The 20849-nt window shown below is 37.6% G+C and overlaps 2 protein-coding genes across 5 annotated transcripts in view; one reads left to right on the forward strand and one right to left on the reverse strand.

Annotated features, from left to right (window-relative positions):
• The window catches only part of LOC139978362 (serine/threonine-protein kinase ATR-like), a 47339-nt gene extending 42105 nt beyond the window's left edge, over window positions 1-5234 (reverse strand). For 2 of the 4 annotated variants that reach the window (XM_071988507.1, XM_071988504.1), the window contains exons 1-7: window positions 4829-4952; window positions 3553-3683; window positions 3153-3247; window positions 2332-2490; window positions 1257-1427; window positions 751-869; window positions 72-166 (exon numbers count right to left, since the gene is read on the reverse strand). In XM_071988507.1, coding sequence (XP_071844608.1) covers window positions 72-166; window positions 751-869; window positions 1257-1427; window positions 2332-2490; window positions 3153-3247; window positions 3553-3656 — 743 coding nt within the window. In that variant the 5' untranslated portion in view covers window positions 3657-3683; window positions 4829-4952. Of the gene's footprint in view, window positions 1-71; window positions 167-750; window positions 870-1256; window positions 1428-2331; window positions 2491-3152; window positions 3248-3552; window positions 3684-4519; window positions 4746-4828; window positions 4953-5093 lie in introns of those variants that run through there. The other 2 variants (XM_071988505.1, XM_071988506.1) reach the window with 2 other exon arrangements.
• A 26-nt stretch (window positions 5235-5260) lies between these two features.
• LOC139978363 (elongation factor 2b-like) lies at window positions 5261-19201 on the forward strand. The gene is made up of 15 exons (XM_071988508.1): window positions 5261-5399; window positions 7199-7413; window positions 8247-8428; window positions 8831-9039; window positions 9938-10171; window positions 10711-10830; window positions 11586-11724; window positions 12260-12455; window positions 13071-13209; window positions 13746-13973; window positions 15050-15193; window positions 15659-15868; window positions 16381-16563; window positions 17217-17349; window positions 18109-19201. The coding sequence occupies exons 1-15, from the start codon at window positions 5397-5399 to the stop codon at window positions 18300-18302; spliced, it is 2529 nt and encodes an 842-aa protein (XP_071844609.1). The 5' UTR covers window positions 5261-5396; the 3' UTR covers window positions 18303-19201.
• Window positions 19202-20849: the final 1648 nt, after the last annotated feature.

A 20849-nucleotide genomic window follows, 5' to 3' on the forward strand; every position in this document is an offset into this window, starting at 1 on the left:
TATTGTTAATTCCATTCAAATATGTCGCATTTCTTCAAAATGCAATGGTAAACACCAGTGCTAAATCATACCTCATATTAAATTGTAACAAGTAGCAGCTAGAAAGGTGCTCCAGAGTCACAGGTTTGGATTCTGCAAATACTGCAGTAAAGTCGAACGATCCTTCCTGGTGGTCAAAGAAATAGGGGGTGATTTGTAAAACTAACAGAAATGAAAAGTTTAATTCAGATAATTTATGTTATGGAAATAGAATGTATGTCACTTGAATGTTTTTTTTTTCCATTAACATACATTTATACACATTTGCAGAAAAAACCATGCATAAATATGTATTAAATTAGCCAAAAACTTACATACACTACGAGGATCGAATAAATTATACTGACGATGTTGAGCAAATTAAGAAAGCAGTTTATTTAAATATTAAAAAGTGAATGATAATATCAAACATAATGCAGAAATACACGTTCCCATTGGCAAAGTCTAAAGGCAAAATTAGCCTTGTGAACAAACATTGCAGCAAAACTTAAGAAGCTTTGCACAATGGGATATTATATGTGCACAGAAAGAACCTCATTATGTTTGTGATACCACAAATGGATTCCTTACATATACCTAAAGTATCTGCATTATGCAATGCGATGCAATTAACTTAACATTATTGAATATCAGTATTTATTGATGCCAAGGCAATTAGGAAAGGAAAGGAAAAGAACACAAGGTGATATACATCTTCCAACCCTCATATACCTGAGAAGCTGGTCTATTGCTTTGGTCTGGTTGCCATGGAAATACCTCTAGCACAACCGGCTCTTCTAAAATTTCTATCGCACCGTGATTGAACTTTTCGCTGAAAATATTACATATCCCTGAAAAATGGAAAGCATATTTCAAATATGACAAGTTTTGCAAACTACATTTGTTAAAATATGCTTTATTGTAATAAACAATAAATATCTTGAGGAAGGATAACCTTTGTCCCTTTACAGTATATGTAACAGAAATTACTTTCTCTCTCCCCCCCCCCCCCCCTTTTGTGAGATCCCATAAACTCTGAGTGCAAATAAATAAACTCCTCCTCGAGTTAATTGTGATCAAATAGAAATACAAACTTTTTCTTTTTTACTTTCTTACTCACTTGGAATTCAAAAAGCTTGGTAAACAATTTGATAATTAAAAACTATTTATATACGTCAGTGTATATTTGCCTCACCAGGTTTCTCTAATAATTTTATGTAAGTTTAAGAATGGCTTACTAGCTACAATCTGTAAAAGATCCATCACAACTTCTTGGTAGAGATGCAATGCTCGCCTCTTCAGTAGTTTCAGAAGCTCACAAATCACGTCACAAACTTTCAAATGGATCGATTTACACTGAAAATCTGTTAAAATATGGAGCAGTCTAGCCAGTAGCCACTTGTCCAGATCTAAAAGTGTAAAAAAGAGAAACACATTCGCATAGGGATGCAATGGATCCAAATTTTTGGATCCGGCCGGAACCAGATTTTTTCATTACACAAAATAAAATCATTAATAAGAAGTAGAAGTATGAAACAAGGAGCAAATGTTAGGTGAGGTATACGCATATTATAAAGAAGGAGAAATTAAGACCCCATTTAGTGGGTCAGACCATTGAGAAAATTAAATTAAACATGTTAAACCTAATTTTTCCTTACTTTGAATGTTTTTATTAATTTTTGGAAATAGTTTACATTGATTTAATTTAATACCAACACCTTTTTAAGGAATAATTCAGGCCAGATTTTGAAAAAGATCCGGCCAGATTTTGAAAAGATCCGGCCAGATTTTGAAAAATATCCGGCCGGAACCGGATAATTGCTCACTATCCGGCCTGGATATCCAGTGCATCCCTATTCAGCATAAATAAAACAGCAAATAAAAACAATCTTACAAAATGATATGAGGATGCAGATTTGACCTACATTTGCAGCAAATTTCCAGTGATTTTGTTACTCATTGATCACCTTCAGTCAATTGAATATCTTAATTTCACATTAGAAAAGCATAATTAGTAATCTACAATTCCATATAAAATGATAACATGTGATTCATTACGGCAACATTAATTTCCATCAATAGGCCAAGATATATATTAGAGCACAATTAGGGGCACATTAAGGAGTAAATTAGAAGAAAAAAAATAAACAAACTGAATTTCATATTAGAAACATAATACCAAATTAAACTATTACTACCATTTTTAGCAAGCAGACAATACTTTCCAGGTCATACTGAGAAGAATAATTTAGTTTACTTTAATGAAACTGTCAAAAGTCAATAAATGCAGGTCCAGCTGTTTAAATTCCAAACCTTTGCATATTTGAAAGTCAAGGAGGTTTTTCTGTTCAGAATCGGAAGACATGTTTGACGTAAAAGTGACAGGATTTCGACTCATCAGAAACAGCAAGAAATCCAAGATGACCTGGCTCTGACCCGGCGCTGATGAATCCTTAGCTAGTTCAGCTGCGACTATAAAATGTTTCAAAAAATGCAATACATTTCAAAAATCAGTCTCGAAAGATGAAGCAAAGAAACTATCGAAAAGTCTCATGGAAGTTATATATTCGGAAATATTAAATAGTGTACTCCATGTTTTTCTAATTTGCCTTAGCTGAGGACAGAAATCTCTCCCTTTTGTAACGATACTTTAAACACAAAAACAGATGATTTAAGACAGGACGCAAGAACTGAACTTCAGCATCACCTCTTAAAGGGTGTGAAGACTCATGCAAAAAGAAACGTGTTATGCCGGTAATCTGACTTAGTTTCGAATGAGGTGTAACAGTAGTGTTAGACACCACCATCGATCCCAGAAAATACGCACACAGCTTGCTACCTTCGGTAATTAGACACTAGTGTACAGTCAGTACATACAGCTGCGGTCAATACCCACAGCACAGTGTACAAAAGATACAGTGATGGACATCTCAGGTCCAGCTGAAGATAACAAGGTATCAGGTTTTATTACTGTCTGCATTTTGCAGCCACAAGCAGAAAACTTCACTTGCTAGCAACGGAAGGTCAACCTTTTCAGAGCGCGGCAGGCGGTTTGGGGCGAGTCTTCAATGCCTTTAACATTATTTTGGTTAGATTATGTTTATATGATTCAAAATAGTTGGTTAAATACTTACCCTTGTCTAAATCTGTCAGCCTTGTCCTTGTCTGCTCGCACACATGACGACGTAGGCTTTCTTGAGCTTGGACAAAAGTTGGATGAGTTGCAGATCTTAAAAGATTAAAAAGAAAGAGTAAAATAATTATATGTGATGAATGTTGTAAGATCATGATTTTTTTTTAAAGATTTACAGAAGCCTTTAATGCCCAGCACTTTACTGAAAGATAAGCAAACTCCCAGGGCTGATAACCCTTTCAAAATGTATAAAATGTGATATGGCATTCATGATGAATAATTAGAGAATGCATTTCCACAAGACTTTCTTCCTAATTTTTCCCCATCAATTTGTATGAAAAATAAGAAAAGAAGAAATGAACACTTGTTTATTTCCCTAAAAGAGCTGTAAGTTAACTTACAGTTTTTTATCATCAAGGATGGATAAAGCTTGCTCAACTTCCTTCAACATCATCTGCGTGGAGGACACCTTAGTTCCACTACTCCCTGCACTGTTTGAAGTCATGGTGTATTGTTAAAAAGCTCCCGGCCACTTGTAGTACCAATACAGAGAAAGAAAGAAGAAAATAAGGAATTAAACACAAACAACATCTATGTTAGCCAATCTGAAGTTATTCTCTATTTTATATCTTCTTTTATCTTCTATTGGGGTTGTAGTAATTAAGACTGACTTTTGGTTGACCAACCATTCTCAGTCCTTCCTGGCAGCCAGATCTTACCTGGAAGATCTGGGTCATTCATGGATACTGAGCACTGACCTACAACACTGTCTAAACAACCCCATAATTGATGTGTTGTTTACTAGATAATTACAGTGTTTATCTGAGTAGTCATGGCATGGACATATCAGATTGAACTAGTATCTTATGCCAGAGGAAACAGTATTTTAAGTTCTTGCATAGTGTGTGGAAACTTAAGGCTTAAAACAAGGCTTAAAACAAACAGAAGCATACCCTATACTCAAAATTCAATGAAAAACTTGTCATTGGTTAGTCTGTCACTATAACAACAGTGATGGTGAAGAGAAAAAATTAAAACATGTCAATTCTATGGTCACTTGCTGACCATGCAAATACAGAATTTTCCAAAATGGATATATTTTACTAGTACTACTACTGCATGTACTGTTTATGACAATTTGATCATTTCTAGCAATTTTTACTTAACATATCTGTAAACAAAACTACAAAGGTTTAGGACACCCACGAGTTTCAGTTCAGCAACAGTGCAATAAGGAGGATAGAGTAGTAACTATTATTATCTTAAAACATTTTACTAACAAATAATGTTTGTACATGTACAACAGTCCACACTTGATTAGGTTAATATACAGCGAGCCATACCACTCTAGCTTACAGAATGCCTTACCATTTACCCTACTGTATAATATTTAATTTGTCGACAATAACAAACCCTAGAACAGAATCGTACGGCTAAAGCAAGAGATTACTAGACATATCTCAATAAGGGATGTGAAAACGTGTTATTTATAATTTCCCGCGGTTCCGGGATAGGCTAGCGTAGTCTTACACCGATCTTACAAATAGTCATGGCTTTACCGTGGTGCGGTAAGGTTAGAACAGATAATAAAAGCCAAGTTAGCCTATATCTTTACCATCAACATAATTCATAAATATCGTAAATCATAAGTCGTAATTAAGGTAAATAATGGTTAACCTTGAATCAAAACGTGTGAAAACGCACGAAGTTCATTGGACAAAATGACACTAGAGAAAACAACGACCTGCCGCGCATGTGCATGTAAAGCGATGTCATAGGTTACTTATATAACAAAGGACTGCGAAAAGGGAAAAACACCAATTCATTGGCATGTTCTTTTTATTGCCCGTTTATTCCCATACAGAAAAGAATGAAAATCTTATAAAAATTATTAATGTCATGTTACTTCTGCATAATAATAGACGAAGAACATACGGTATACCTTTCCGACACTTCCACGAAGTATAGTGACTCAGAACATCCGGTCGTCCTACGTATTTTCACACTGTGATTTCACACTATGTTGTAACAATCGATAGACTACATACATAGCGCCAGTTTCTCTACGGTATAGCACTGAGCCATGTGAACGCCATGCACTACAGCTGAATTTGGGAATTGCGCAATTGCTTCGCCGGTAATTCACGTGGCAGTGCGACCTCTATTTTAGAATCCTTTTCAAAGGGCTACCATTGCCGTCTAGTTTTACCTCTGCGAACGCGAAGTAAATCGACGAATAGCCAAGATGGTAAGAACCATCCGACTTTCTTGTATATTTCTTTGTGTTAACATTTATGTTTAACGTATTATTCTTCTGTTTTGTATACAATTTTTCAGTACATTCTGTATTTTAAACAAAATTAAAAACTAGAATAATTTTAGTATTACATACGTACTGCATTGCATTAGCCCTACAGTGTAGTTCATGTACATCGCAATGACTAGTCATAATGAATAACGTTTTGATGCGTAATCACAGAGTGAACGATACACATATGTTACTTGTTAGCAGAGAGGAGATAACCATGAAGGTTATTTTGACCAAACGTAACCCAAACTTCAAATTGATTATGTAAGCCATGTTAAATTTAACAAATCAGTTTGGAGAAGGCCTAATATCCTTTTTCCTTAAACTTGGCTAACATGAAAAAAATTCTGGCTTAAGCTAATATAATAACCTGTTCAGACAGAATTAGACTTCAGAGAAAAGCAGAGAATGACATGCACAGGTTTGTTAGTTCAGTTCAATATTTGGGGCACTGATGAAGAAAGTGTGAAATGAAGTTATAGGAACTGGAAGGTATCAATCTACCAATGGTAGCTAGTATATAGTAGTAACTAACTAGTGTCAAACTCTTTCAAAGTTAAAGCTTAACAGCCTCACTTCGGGGATATTGACCAGTGGTTCTAGTACCCATTTAGTACTCCTGGAATTTTGGATACGAAAAAGGGTGGGCCTAACTTTAGAATCCGTACCATATGAATAGGAAAGCTTACTTCGAATCAGCAGAATAACAACTGTATAATCCGGCCAGGGTTGGCCAGTTTTCACCGGGCGGTTTTTACCGCCCGGTAAAAACCAGGTTTTTGCCGGGAGGTTTTTCCCACCTATAAGTGGGAAAAACTGGGAAAAACCTCAAATTATATAGAATTCCTAAAAATTCATGTGGAACTTGTGGAGGAGCATAGAAACTACAAGAAAATGGCATCTTATGGTAGGGGGTTGGGTTATATCCAAAGAACAGCCATGATCTATAACTTTGTGAGTTTACCGATTAGACTATTATAAATAATTCAAATAAATAATATATTGGATGCTCAAATCAACCAACTTTATTTTCCTATCGAGATGCATAATTCCATAATCTAGAGAATGGGCAAGTATCAAACTGTTGGTGCCTCCTAGGGCTATGGTTCGTCATATTATACATGTCACATTGTCTTGTTACATATATATAATGCAACACCATCACAAAAACACTAGAACAGTAAACTGTGTTGTTGATACTCTTACCTCTTCAGTGTTAGCCTATACACAGGGAGTGCCCAGTATCACCTCACCTGTCCACCTCAAAGTGTTTAATCACTCAGTCAGAATAACAGTCAGTGAATAGGTGCGTTACGTGAATTAGGGTTAGGAATTAGGGTTTGGAAGTAGGGAATAGGGTTAAGGGTTAAATGGTGCTGTTTCTAAATTAGTACCAACCATCTTTTAAGGTAGATGGGTCCATAAAAGGGAATTCTTGGGAGAGAGAATGGCAGAGAAGAGGGCATTCCGGCCTTGTGTGATAAACAGATGTTTGGCCAAAACCATATCGTACCTGATTTTATAACTTTTAATTGGCATTAGCCAACTGTATGTCTACATAACACTCTAATGCTAGTTAAGCATGTAATCCCAAAATTCATTCAGGCGCCACAATCACTCACAAGATGGAGTATCGACATATGCGACATATACACATGTTCTATACTAAGTGGTTGTAGACTTATCCAGACCGCACAGCAAACTGCAAGTGAAGACGAGTGTACATTCCTTCTTTTCAGGTGCATTTCACCATAGACGAGATCCGTGCGATCATGGACAAAAAAGCCAACATCAGGAATATGTCTGTGATCGCTCACGTTGATCATGGCAAATCAACCCTTACCGACTCTCTTGTCAGTATGGCTGGTATCATTGCTGGCGTAAAGGCAGGAGAGATGAGATTCACCGACACCCGGAAAGATGAGCAAGAAAGATGCATTACCATTAAGTCAACGTGAGTGTAGTTAGAAAAGGTCAAATATTTTGCTCGTACTAAATTTGCAAGAGATAAATGTTACCAGTATTTTGTAAGCTCTACTGAAGGTTATAGATTATCTCGCAGATAAAAACATTTTTGCAACATTTCTCGACTTGAAAAATATTGGAGGCACCAGTATCAATGAGCTATATATCAGATACTGTGAAATAGTTTGTGTGGTGTAGCATTGAAGGAGACATAGATAGTGAAAGGGACATAACTCCCATGTGGAACTGATACTTACTTTAAGAACTGCTGGGGGGGGGGTGGGGTGGGGGATCATGTTTATAGTACTTACGAGAGACCTAAAGTTAATGATGTACAACGAACCTAGTGATCTTACGAGTCCATGGATTTGGCCCTCTGTTTCGTACATAAGGGCATGTACTTAGTTTGTGCCAAAACTGCTACTTCTGTGATTAATGCTCAGCTTACAGTATTTGCTGGTGTCTTGGTTTTTTTTTTTAAATTAACACAATATCAGCATTGACTTGAATCATGACAAGATCTGTTTACTGACATAATCCACTATTTCACATGAAAACTAAGTATTTGTTTTGTGACACAAAATCCATACAAATTTGATGTCAAGCCGAAGAAATAATTTTAATTTTTGTGTCACAGCAGTTTTGAGAGTCCTGAATTATCATACAAAATACTATGGTTCCTGTATAACAAGCTGCTATACATGTTTGGCTTAGTATAGCGGTTGGCCATTTGACACAGTTGCGAAACAGGATATAAATTGTTCCCTGAAGGCAAGTTGATACGATCTATTGCAATTTTTTCTTTTCCATTCACCAATGCAGTGCAATATCTCTCTATTACGCTCTGAAAGAAGAGGATTTGTCGTACATCACCCAAACCGTGGACGGTTCTGGTTTCTTGATCAACCTTATCGACTCCCCAGGACACGTTGACTTCTCATCTGAAGTGACAGCTGCTCTGAGGGTGACTGATGGTGCCCTTGTGGTTGTAGACTGTGTCAGTGGTGAGTTCCTGTGGTAACTGACAGTGCTGTTGTCATCCATCGTATACTATGTCCAGTGATGAGATGTGAAAAATGGACTATTAATGACGGTTCACTATCATATTCCAATAATCTCATGAGCAGTGAAATCAAATCCTTGGGGGTACTTCATCCCTCACTTAAAGCAAAGAGTACTTTTACAGCCCAGTAATTCCTGTGAAACCCCCTGTGATTGGGTACAATATCTCAGCCAGATGTTCATAGCTCTCTTCCACGTTATTTGGTCTGGCTGATTACCAAGTCTTGAAACTTTTCTGAATCCCAAAAGATTGGAATCGGTAGAATAAGCCGGCCTTGATAAGTTGGTGAAATTTTCGGAAGAGTATCACATCCCCTTACTGGTATGTTCTACTTTTATTTCAGGTGTTTGTGTACAAACAGAGACTGTGCTCCGACAGGCCATCAGTGAAAGGATTAAGCCTATTCTGTTCATGAACAAAATGGACAGAGCACTATTAGAACTGCAGATTGACATGGAGGACCTTTACCTGACCTTCCAACGTATCGTTGAGAGCATCAATGTCATCGTCTCCACCTACACTACTGACGACGGACCCATGGGAGACATCCAGGTAAAATTCTACAATTGCTTTACTTCTTTCTTCCAAAAGGACTGTGATCCATTCCAGGCAGAGTTTAGAATTTGAAACCCGAAAAAAAATATTCATCGGGAGACGCACTTGTAGAAGACAAATCTTACAGCCCTTTAGGAGAGGTTTTAGATGTTGCACAGCTAAAGGTAGTCTCCTTCTCAATTTCAAACAATACAGTGTCAACCAGTTCTAGTTTTGAGGATCTGTGATGGCAAGGGTGGATTGTTGTGGCTTTGATGATAATTAGGGTAACAATTGAAATGGTTTGCAAAAGTTGACAGCAGTAAAGTAATTTTTTGGGTATGATTATCCTCGTCCCTGTGATTTTGACCAAGACCTGTATAGTTCCCTAACCATCATTGATGCTTCTTCAGAACTCCACACTAGACATAAATGCCTCTTGTTAGGTATGGTTTGCCAGCCTATTGCATTTAGCCTATAATATGAATAGTGTTGCTGAATGATCTCCATACCGTGGCAATTTGTGCGGTGGTGAAAGGGTAAAGTGTGGTCAAGATCTGAACATTATTCCAAAAGTAATGTCAGGACATGACTTCAACATGATATGAAAAGTCCATTTTATTGTAAGAACCTGTCAATAATGGTCATAGCTTGGAAGTCTTGTGTACAGTGTTACATTAAATGTTTCCATCTAGATTGTGACAATCACTAATCCTTGCTGGCTATCTGGTTTGTAAGGAATCCCATTGGCTGATGACATGTTCTCATCCAGGGTCATGACAAGGACAGAAGGCTTCTTCTCATTGAGTCACAGATGGCCATACTTGTTTTACAAGATATTTAATATGAAAAGAATGATGCATATGAAACCATTGAAGAAGTCAACACATTTTTTGTGTTTCATCTGGGGTCACAGGTCTCACCAGCTGCAGGCACAGTGGGCTTTGGATCAGGTCTTCATGGTTGGGCATTTACTTTGAAGCAGTTTGCAGAGATTTACTCCAAGAAGTTCAAGATTGAACCTGCCAAGCTGATGAAAAGGTTGTTTGGTGATCAGTTCTACAATGCGAAAGAGAGGAAATGGAACAAGGTTGGAGGAGAAGGCTACGTCCGTGGGTTTAATCAGTTTGTGTTGGACCCCATCTACAAGGTATGTCACTTGATTTTAATTAGTGGGATGGTGTGCGTGTGTAGATGTATGGTGATACCTTGGCTTATTGAAATTATTTACCTTTGAGAAGTACAACACAATGGCTCTTTAAACTTAGTAGGTCAAAATAAATTAGTACAAGATCCTTAAAATATTTGCTGCATGTGAGTCATGTGAAAGGTTGTAAGCTTGAAAACTTGAGGAAGCTTCTTGCTTGCTAAATCCCACACTCTAAAAGTACATATGTGGTATATGGATGTACCATAAGGAGTAGAAAAACCCATTGTTACCTGCAGACCTATGTGAAAAGTCATTTGTAGTCAGAAGAGGTCAGAGTCTGAAAACCTTGTAAACACTACAGCTCCAAAAAGTATTCCTCAAGAAATAATTTAGGAGGTGGTTTGGCCACCTTCAGTGTATAGGTATTCTGACACGACACCTATGTTTGTGCAGTAAGTTCAGTAGGAGGAGCCTTTTTTATGTATTTAAGGATTGTTTAAGAGTCATTCCTCACCAACTTGTTCACTGATCTTTGACAGATGTTTGATGCCATCATGAATTTCAAGAAGGAGGAGACTAGTAAGCTCCTGGATAAATTGGATCTGACAAAAAAGCTTGACGCTGAAGAAAGGGACATGGAGGGCAAACCCCTTTTGAAGGTTAGTAAAGCAATTGTAAATCTTAACTAGAACTGCATTTGCCTGCAAATACGCAGTAATGTAGTAATGTGGTGCCTGCAGAGTTCTTGCAATATTTGGAAGAACTTTTCGGTCGTTGATGGTGTCAAATTTTGGGCCCGGACAACACACCAGGAAGTATAGTCATGTAGGTACCTGCAAAGTGAGGGCCCTGGTGAGCACCTGACAGGCTCAAAATAAGTTGATTACGCAGCTAGCCTCTGAAAATGTACAGAGACTTTATGAAAATTAAAGTTTCAACGTCCAGTCATGTAGGTATCTTATACTAGGCAAGTAATGCCAATATTGTAGCATGCACGCACACTACAATATCTATAGCTTAACAATACATATCAGTGTGCATTGTCATTGCATTATTTAATTGTTCAATGATGAGTTTTCATAGGCTGTGGGTTGAAGTTGAGGGGGGAGTGGTGGTGTCGGTTGTTTGTCATGCCGTCAACATCAGTGGTTTATATCCAGTACACCTAAAGCATCCGAGTGACACACAACCATTTATCATTTTCATGACAAGGTTTGTTGTCCTTACAATTATTTGTTGCAGATTGTTCTTACATGCCAATAGCGAAAAAGGCCTTACTGGACATTCCTTGAGATAATGGGATTTTCAAATTCTTTCTCCTGAGTTTTTTTACCTTACTCTCTCCACCCACTTCCCCTGGACTTCTTGCATGGCTGGAAGTAAATGTTTGAATGTTGAATTTGTCTTCTTTCAGAGGGTGATGCGTAAGTGGCTTCCAGCAGGAGAAGCCCTTCTCCAGATGATCACCATTCATCTCCCTTCCCCTGTCACTGCCCAGAAATACCGTATGGAGATGCTGTACGAAGGACCCCACGATGACGCAGTTGCTATCGGTAGGATGTCTTTTCTCTTTGCTAGAAGTATCTTTAAAGCAGCTTGTCGAGTCGATGATGATAGACTTGTGAAGGCTTATTTGTTAGTCAAACTCCAGGGTCATATTTGTGATTTACCTGAGTTTGGCAAGTTTCATGTTTAGAGTTATACTAGATAGCAGACCTGTGTTTGAACCCCCTACCCCTCCCCCCCCCCCTTGGTCATGAGTACTGGGTAGAGTGCTCCTGAGCACAAGTCAGAGAATGTAATTTCGCATTAGTTCCTATCCTGCTATTGAATTCATACAAAGGAAGGTTTTTTTTTCAGGTTCTGAGTGAACATTAATCAGTGTACTGTGATGTTTGTTTCATCATTAGTCTTTCAAGTCCATAGTAGCTAAAGAGATGGTAGAAAGTGATGTAACCGGTGTAATGAACGGGAAAAAATCCAATTTGGGTTACAATTTACCGGGTTTATCATTGCAGTGTACTGCAAACTGAGAAGAAGAATCAGCCAAGTAAATTTTTATATGTTTTTATATAATGTTTATTTCAGGCATCAAGGAATGTGACCCAAACGCTCCACTCTGCATGTACATCTCTAAGATGGTACCTACCACTGACAAAGGACGCTTTTATGCCTTTGGACGTGTCTTCTCTGGAAAGGTCGCAACCGGTCAGAAATGCCGCATCATGGGTCCCAACTACGTGCCAGGCAAAAAGGACGACTTGAACTGCAAGCAGATCCAGAGGTCAGCATTTGTTTTACAAGTCTTGTTATTAGTTGACATCAATTCTTTGTACGATACAACCTGTATGTATCTGTCTACATATCTGCTTGTATAGGATAGGCTTAAGTTTCTTGTCAAGTCCATCCATCTCTCTTGGTTCCTGCTACGGAGTTGTGATGACATGCATGCGCATGAATCTGTGTGCATATGTCCGTGTCTGTGTGTGTGTGATTGCTTGTTTACAAATACTATCTAAAGAAGAGAAAGTTGGATGGATTTTATACCTAGCATCCACCTATTGAGTACATGCATGGTTAGGGACCAATATCAAGCATATCTCTTTTTGCTAGGCAATTTGTGTCTATGGAAATTTTGGTATGGAAAGCCAAGTACTGACTGACTTCCCTCAGAAGGTGAAGTCATACAGAGCCCTTATCGATTGAAGAGTTTTTTTTTATTCTTAAAAAACTTGTAGCAACTCTGATAAATGTTGGATTCAGCAACCTGTTCCTGACATGTACTTGTTTGGTTGCATTTCTAAGTTTGCAGCGAATTCTGTTGGTGTAGTATGTATCACACCCTGCAATAGTGTCCTCATTCATGCAAAACATGACGAGACCTTTTTCTACTTCACAGAACTATCCTGATGATGGGACGTTACATCGAAGCCATTGAAGATGTCCCATGTGGAAATATCTGTGGTCTAGTCGGTGTTGACCAGTATCTTGTGAAGACAGGCACTATCACAACATTTGAACAAGCGCACAATCTACGTGTAAGACTTGTTTTTTTTTTTTTATTAGCAGCCTAATTGGGTTATTTTATGCATTCAATGCTGCACCACTGTTGGTGTTATCTTCATTGCTGCTCCAATTATGGTGTCACCTGCACTATTAACGGTATTGTCTGTATTAAAGCAGCAGGTTGTGTGGACATGCAGTAACATTTGATTCTACACAAACAATAACTGACCACAGCATATATTTGTGACATTCTCTCACAACGTAATGTTTGGTATGTTGTTATCACAATGAGTGTCTTTGTATATGTGACACTCACTCGTTTGGTATCTCTGCATCCTCTCTGGGCGGCAATAAATATTCAACAAGGATTAAAACCCACCACAGGCCAACCCACCACCACCCACTACAGGTTCAGTTGGTAGAGTTCAGGACTTGGTTTCCTGAGGGTCATTACCAGTGTGAGTCCTGATGTACCCAAACTATCCTTCTTTCAAATTTTTCTGGTGTCACTGCATCTGGAAAGTTTAGATTTTTTTCTTTATGTACAAACAATTCTTCTCTTGCACAGGTCATGAAGTTTTCTGTGAGCCCCGTTGTGAGAGTTGCTGTAGAAGCTAAAAACCCGGGTGACCTTCCCAAGTTGGTAGAAGGCCTGAAGAGATTGTCGAAATCAGATCCAATGGTCCAAATCTTGACAGAGGAATCTGGTGAACACATTGTTGCAGGAGCTGGAGAACTCCACTTGGAGATCTGCTTAAAGGACTTGGAGGAAGATCATGCTTGCATCCCTATCATAGTACGTTAATGCCTTATGAGCCCTCTGTAGTTTGGAAATCTCATTCTTAATAATTAGAACTAATGTAAAGAGGTTCAGTGATTAAACATTTTGAAATTTCTGGGGAAATGTGAGGGTTATAACTTTGTACACTTTCAAAACATAATTGCTATATGAAGGAGAAACGACCCCACGCTTCGTGGTAAACCTTGTGCAAGTTGTGCACAAAATTTCGAGGAAATGTTAAACTGTTTGAGAGAGATTATATTCTTGACGTTCCTTATCTGAGAAACTGATGACTTGAGGAATTGGAAATACCTCCCATCACAAGAGCCAGTTTTCCTTGTGGTATTAACATGACTGTGTTCAGCTTTCCCTCTAAGCATTTTACATATTTTGTTAATGTTCTTGGGAACTATCTTATATTGTCAAGCTTTCTGCTTTGTGATATTGCTGGAGGGTGTAGGTACATTTCAGGCATCGTGCATTGTCAAGATATTAAATTTGGATTGGCTGTACTATGTTAAAGTGAGTCGAATGGTCAAAGGGATAAAGAAGTCTTTAAGATTTAAGAGCTATATATTATACAGAGCAAGTATCGGAAACAGGGCTAGTAGAAATTCCCATCTTTAAATTTCACACCTGGAAAGCACATCCAAACTGTCATTGTTTTTCATGATTCTTCACTTGGATTGCAATCACTGCATATAATTTAGATGAAGTAACTTGATTGTATCTCACATCTAGATAATATAACCTCACATCATCGCACAGTAGTTCAAATAGAATCTCAGGTATTGTAATGTCAGTGGTTAAAGGGAAAAAAACACAGTTCTAAAAGGTAGTCAATGAATGACATCACAGCTGAATATTCCACAATGCACTCATCCTTTATAAAGTGGATAACACTGCAATATTTTATACCTCAATAATGGAACGAACCTGAGAATTGCATCAGCATGCTTTGGTTCTCAAGCTGTTTTATATCTACTCCGTACCCCCCCTTTTATATCCCAGTCGATTGCGCCACCATCATAACGTCTGTATGTATTGAATTGTTTGTTATAATTCTCGTCACCTTTCCTCTTCCCATCTAGAAATCTGATCCAGTGGTCTCGTACAGAGAGTCGGTCGCGGGGGCATCCAATCAAACTTGCTTGTCGAAATCTCCAAACAAACACAACCGTCTCTTCTTTACTGCAGTAAATATGCCAGAGGATCTCGCAACAGATATAGACGAGGTAAGTCCCAACCCGCATAAGACCAATCAGGTGCTGTCAACAGAGGTTTCTGGTTTGGGGGGGGGGGGAAGGGGGGGATTGCACAGTCCTCCGTTCAGGAGATGGTAAAATAAATCTAGCACTGATTTAGTATATATTGAATGCTTTCTCTTGTTTCTTCCAATCCCTCAAAGAAATAAGTGATATGATCATTGTGTATTATCTATTAATCAGTTAGTATCTTTCTTTTAGTGGTTCCTACATGCAAGTGTGTTTTTTTCTTTGTCTTTTTCTTTATTCCCTCCCCTTGGGGTATGAGATTAATTTACATCAACAGTCAGTTGAAACAGTCAAGACTCCTTTCATACATTCCTACATCTTTCCTCCACAAAGACTCCTTTCATACATTCCTACATCTTTCCTCCACAAAGTCTCCTTTGACGTTGCAAATCTTTTATGATCGTACATGTAATTTATTTTTTTCAGGGCGAGGTCAAACCCAGGCAAGACATTAAAACCCGTGCAAGATACTTGGCAGAGAAATACGACTACGAAGTTACTGAAGCCAGAAAGATCTGGGCGTTTGGCCCTGAGGGGACAGGCCCCAACCTATTGATGGATGTCTCCAAAGGTGTACAGTACCTTAATGAGATCAAAGACAGCGTCGTTGCAGGTTATCAGTGGGCCACTAAAGAGGTAAACCTTTTCAAAGTCTAATAAATACAAATATATATATACAATAAATAAAAGATAATAATAATCAAAATACAATCAAAATAATACAATCAATACAAATACAAGTATTTTGCAGTGTAAGGAAGGATTTTTGCTGGTCATAAATGGTTACAATTTAGCAGTCACTCATTTCAAATTGTTACAAGATATAATTGAGAATTCAAGGTGGGATTTTTCAAATAGCAATGTGGGAATAAGTTTGACATTGTCTACTGCACACACATCTGTAACAGCTCCAATGTGAAAGAAAACCTCCTCATCTTGGTATCTTCTTTATAATTCAAGTTATAGTTTTTATTGCCAGATGGAGTTTAAGCCACTCCAAGCAAACATCGTCTGGAAAACCTCACGTAGATATCTTCTTCTAATTTGTGTAGCAAATTAGGTATGACAAGCCTGTTTGCTGACGACCAAGGAAAGAAATGCTTACACTTATTGCCTTGTTGTTGTTGTATCTTAAAAAAAAAAATTAGGGTGTGCTTTGCGATGAGAACATGCGAGGTGTACGCTTCAACATTCACGATGTCACCCTGCACGCTGATGCAATCCATCGTGGGGGCGGTCAGATCATCCCTACAGCCAGACGTGTACTCTATGCGAGTGTCTTGACAGCAGAGCCATGCATTCTGGAACCTGTCTACTTGGTGGAGATCCAGGTGAGTAAAGAAGAGCACTGTCTATTTGGATTATCTATCTCATTTACTTAGGCACGTAACATCAGTATGTTGCAGTGTCTCAAGATTTGCGCAAATCCCAGTAGGTGTGTATTCACATGATATACTTGAATATTCCATTGAGATCTCCGATAAGAGCTGGGGGGGGGGGGGTGGAGATCTAAAATCAATTTTTTTTTTATATTTATATATATATATATTTTTTGTTTAAAGATAAAGTGGTGAATGTGAATTTTATGAATGAAGCCCTTTACTAAATAATGAGATCGTGTCAAGAAAATATTCTCACCAATTCAAAGAATACAGTCCTCTCAGTTCCCCACTAAAACTAGGGAGTTTTGTACAATTTTAATTCTTTGATGTTTTGTATATAATTATCAGAGAGCACTAGGCTAAGGTTGGTGGAATGCCCTTAAGGATGGTGGGAATGCCCTTCAAGTTTTCCCACATTCCTTCTCTGCCCACCATGATGAACAGGTGATGATTTTACTTTGTGGTTGGCGTAGTGTCCACTCTGGTTCAGGCAGTGCCGTATTCCATCTGCAGTTTTCTATTCATCCTCTCAGGTTTCACACTGTTTGATATAGGTCACCATTTTTAAAGTGTTGTTGATGATTTAAATGTCCTTGTTTCAGTGCCCTGAAGATGCCGTGGGAGGTATATATGGCGTTCTGAACAGAAGACGTGGTCACGTCTTTGAGGATAGCCAAATGCCTGGAACACCAATGTTCATTGTCAAGGCTTACCTGCCTGTCAACGAATCTTTCGGTAAGATAATATTCAGGGATTATAGCTTTTAATGGAATCATTTCATTTATTTTGATATACCGTGGTTATACCAGAAAGGCAGAGCAGTATGTTGTAACCCCCTTTCATTGATAAAGTATGCATTCTCTATTCAGCCAGGACAATTCCATGGCTGGTAGCCGTGAACACTTCTTCTGTGTCCTGGCTATTTTCAGACGTTATGTTGACATATGTTTCATAATTCTTCCTTTCTGATGGACCTTTGACACCGGTTGTGGCAAGCAACAGTATCAGTATTGATTCAAATTGCTATTTCTGTGACAATCACTTCCAATCTACAATTCGTATTAAAACCCTTGTTACATCTGGACAGGTACAAGGATTGTGCTATATAGAGAAATATTTTTTGTATGGCTTGTAAGGATGCTAGAGGGGTGAGGAGGTGGTCATAACAACTTTTGTTTAAATAAAAAAAAATGCAAATATTTCTAAGTATAAACTCTTGTTACAACCCAACATCATTCATAGGAAAATTAATATTTAGGATGTTAAAGGAAAGGGCACTGTACGGGCAATATTGAAGTTCATTTACATTGGTATTGCAAATGGCTTGACCACACCCACTTTGGGCCTGTATAGTGTTTTGTAAGAGGGGTTTTAGCACCCTCCACATATACTCTTTCTGCTCCCCACCTTTCAGATCAGTACCAAATTGTTACATCATAGAGGGATTCCATTGAACTCGAATCTTACCAAGTTTACTGTTTTCTCTCTTTCCAGGCTTTACTGCTGACCTGCGTTCCAAGACTGGCGGACAAGCCTTCCCTCAGTGTGTGTTTGATCACTGGCAAGTCTTGCCAGGCGACGTCCTTGACAAGACTTCCAAGCCAGGCGAAGTTGTGCACAATACCAGGAAAAGGAAAGGTCTATCTGAGGAAGTTCCTCCTCTGGAGAAATACCTGGACAAAATGTAATTGTCAGTTTCAGTGAATAACATGAAACACAGCTCATCTTACAAGAGAGATTTAACTACTAGTAGAACATAAATAATGATAACAATAATAATAAGAATATGTCACATTTCCTTTTTGAGTTCATCTGCTTTTAGTTGTGATCAACATGAAGACTAAAGTGTATTAAAGGTATTCTGGGTAATCTTTTGAGATGTTTGTGATGTAATATTTAAATGATGTTTCAATGTCAATCAGTATTCCTCTCCTGTCTGAATTTTTTGGGGCATATGTTTATTTTGCTTTAAAAAGCCTTAAATAGTGTTCAATTTGATAACTCCAGAATTTAAGATCTATGCAAATCATTTATTCAGATGATGCATATAATATTTTACCAACAAATACAAGCTATCCTTGTCATTTATGGTTGATTTCATTTACAGGTCAGGCAATGAAACTTACGATGAGGACCTTGAAAGGATTGATAGATAATATTTAGTGAAAGTTTTAACCGTCTGAACAGAAATATGCTGTCATCAAGTAGCAGTATCATGCATGTGATATGTTCTGTTGAGTCCTTCCCAGTGAATTTATACACAATCTATGTGTACTTAACAGAAAAGAAATACTGCCATCATATATGATAGGCTCTTAGTAGGCAAATTATGTAGTGCTCTAAAATTTGTAAGTCTTTATTTTGTTTGAAGTTTTGGTCTTATGAGAAACTCAGTGGATGTTATATGAGATTACGATAAAAAATAAAAAAAACACTCTCTTGTGTTGATGCTGGTGGTAATGGGTGATGAATTGCTCTGAAAGTGGGTAAGGAGGAACTGAGGCAAATAGTTCCTGTTGTTGTTGTTCCTTCGTCAGAAAGGGTCGGAAGTAAGAATGGTAACAAATATACAATAAAAACTTAAAAACTATTGTCATCCATTTTTCTGTCTCTCGGAGTTTTTTTTTTTTCTTTGGTCCATTTTCCATTGTTTATAAAAATTATTATTTATAAAACTATTGCTGTTCATGGAAATAGTCTGAATGTAAATGTATGCAATTGTTAACAAAGTCTGACATGTAGAAAATATACCATACAGAGTTTGTGAAATGAAGCACATTGGTCCTTTACAAGTTGAGGAAAACTGCTTTTCTAAAGGGAATATATTGAAATTGGGTGCTTTTGGTAACATGTTGGAACTAAAAAGTCAAGGATTGATCTTGCAATGAAATAGTCATGGAATATTTTGATACCATTAGTTGCTTTATGAAGCTCCTTTGGCACTTCTAAATGGGTTTATCCAGATCCTACATGTATTTTTTTTTGCTATTTATATTATTTTACTGAGTCTTAGACAAATTAAACTTTCAAGTTGATGATCGATTTTAGCCTTCTTTAAATTAATGATGACAGATCTGAGTGATCATTTTTGGCTCCCATTATTCTAAAATAAATCTCACCCTCACTGCATTTCCAAATATATAAAAAAGTTCATGGATTAAATTGGATAAATGTGTAAGCTACACAAAAGAACTGGAAAATGACTGCACTATTCAAGCTAAGATAACCATAAGTCCCCAAATTCCATTCACCATCTCTGAAGTAAATGTGCCCAAAATGTACTGTCTTGGGAAATTCATTAAATTTCTGAAAGGCCCCTCATCAATATTACAGAAGTTTATACCAGTTTGGCCTTCTGTTCGTCGAAATGGTTTGAATGTGAGATGTGATTCTTAACAACTTCAAAACCATAAAATTCTTTTATGATACACAGAAAAAAGACGAGGGTTCCTTCAGTAATGTCATATGCTGTATTTCACATGAAAAATACTATTTTTACACCTAGAAATAAAGTAGTAGATTAACCTTAAATAACAACAATAATGGTCAAGTTATTTGCCTCTGTAAAACGACTTGTAGGATGGGACATACCTTCCCTTAGAGCCCTCCCATAGGGTGGAAATAGGCAAACATCTGTATCCCCCCCCCCCCAAATAAAAATTTAAGTGCCTACATATACAGTGGGGTGAATTACAAGAGGATACTGGAAATTTGCCATAATTTAACAATTTTAAATGTTGAAGAGGAATTTTAGCACAGTTAACTTCAAAGGACATCAGTATTACCCCCAAAGTTAAGCATGCTAAAAGTTTTCAAAGTAACTCCCTGGAGTTTACACTCCAAATGATTCACATTTGTTGGGGTGGATTCAATGAAACATTTAAATGTCGAACTGAGGCAAAATGCTTTGATGGTAGCTGCAAAAATGTTGTTTATTGAAATATGAGCTGCTGTGACCATTATCGACTTTCTAGCAAATTTGGGGACAATACAGATTGTAAAGAGGCAAAAATATAGTTTCCGCAGGTCTGCAACACTGCTTGCCTATAACGACTTTTTATTTCATTTCTTTTACTTCTTCATCAGTCTACACTTCTGACATGATAGACCAACTATAATTTGAGGTTTTACTCTAATTATTATACTAAACACGCTTTTCGTGGTCTATTCAAAGCAGAAACGTTAGACTCAATATATTGACTTGTGCACCTCCAAGCTTGGTGATCTGGATGGGA

Source organism: Apostichopus japonicus, chromosome 13 (genome assembly GCF_037975245.1).
Source record: "Apostichopus japonicus isolate 1M-3 chromosome 13, ASM3797524v1, whole genome shotgun sequence".
Taxonomy (NCBI): Eukaryota; Metazoa; Echinodermata; class Holothuroidea; order Aspidochirotida; family Stichopodidae; genus Apostichopus; species Apostichopus japonicus.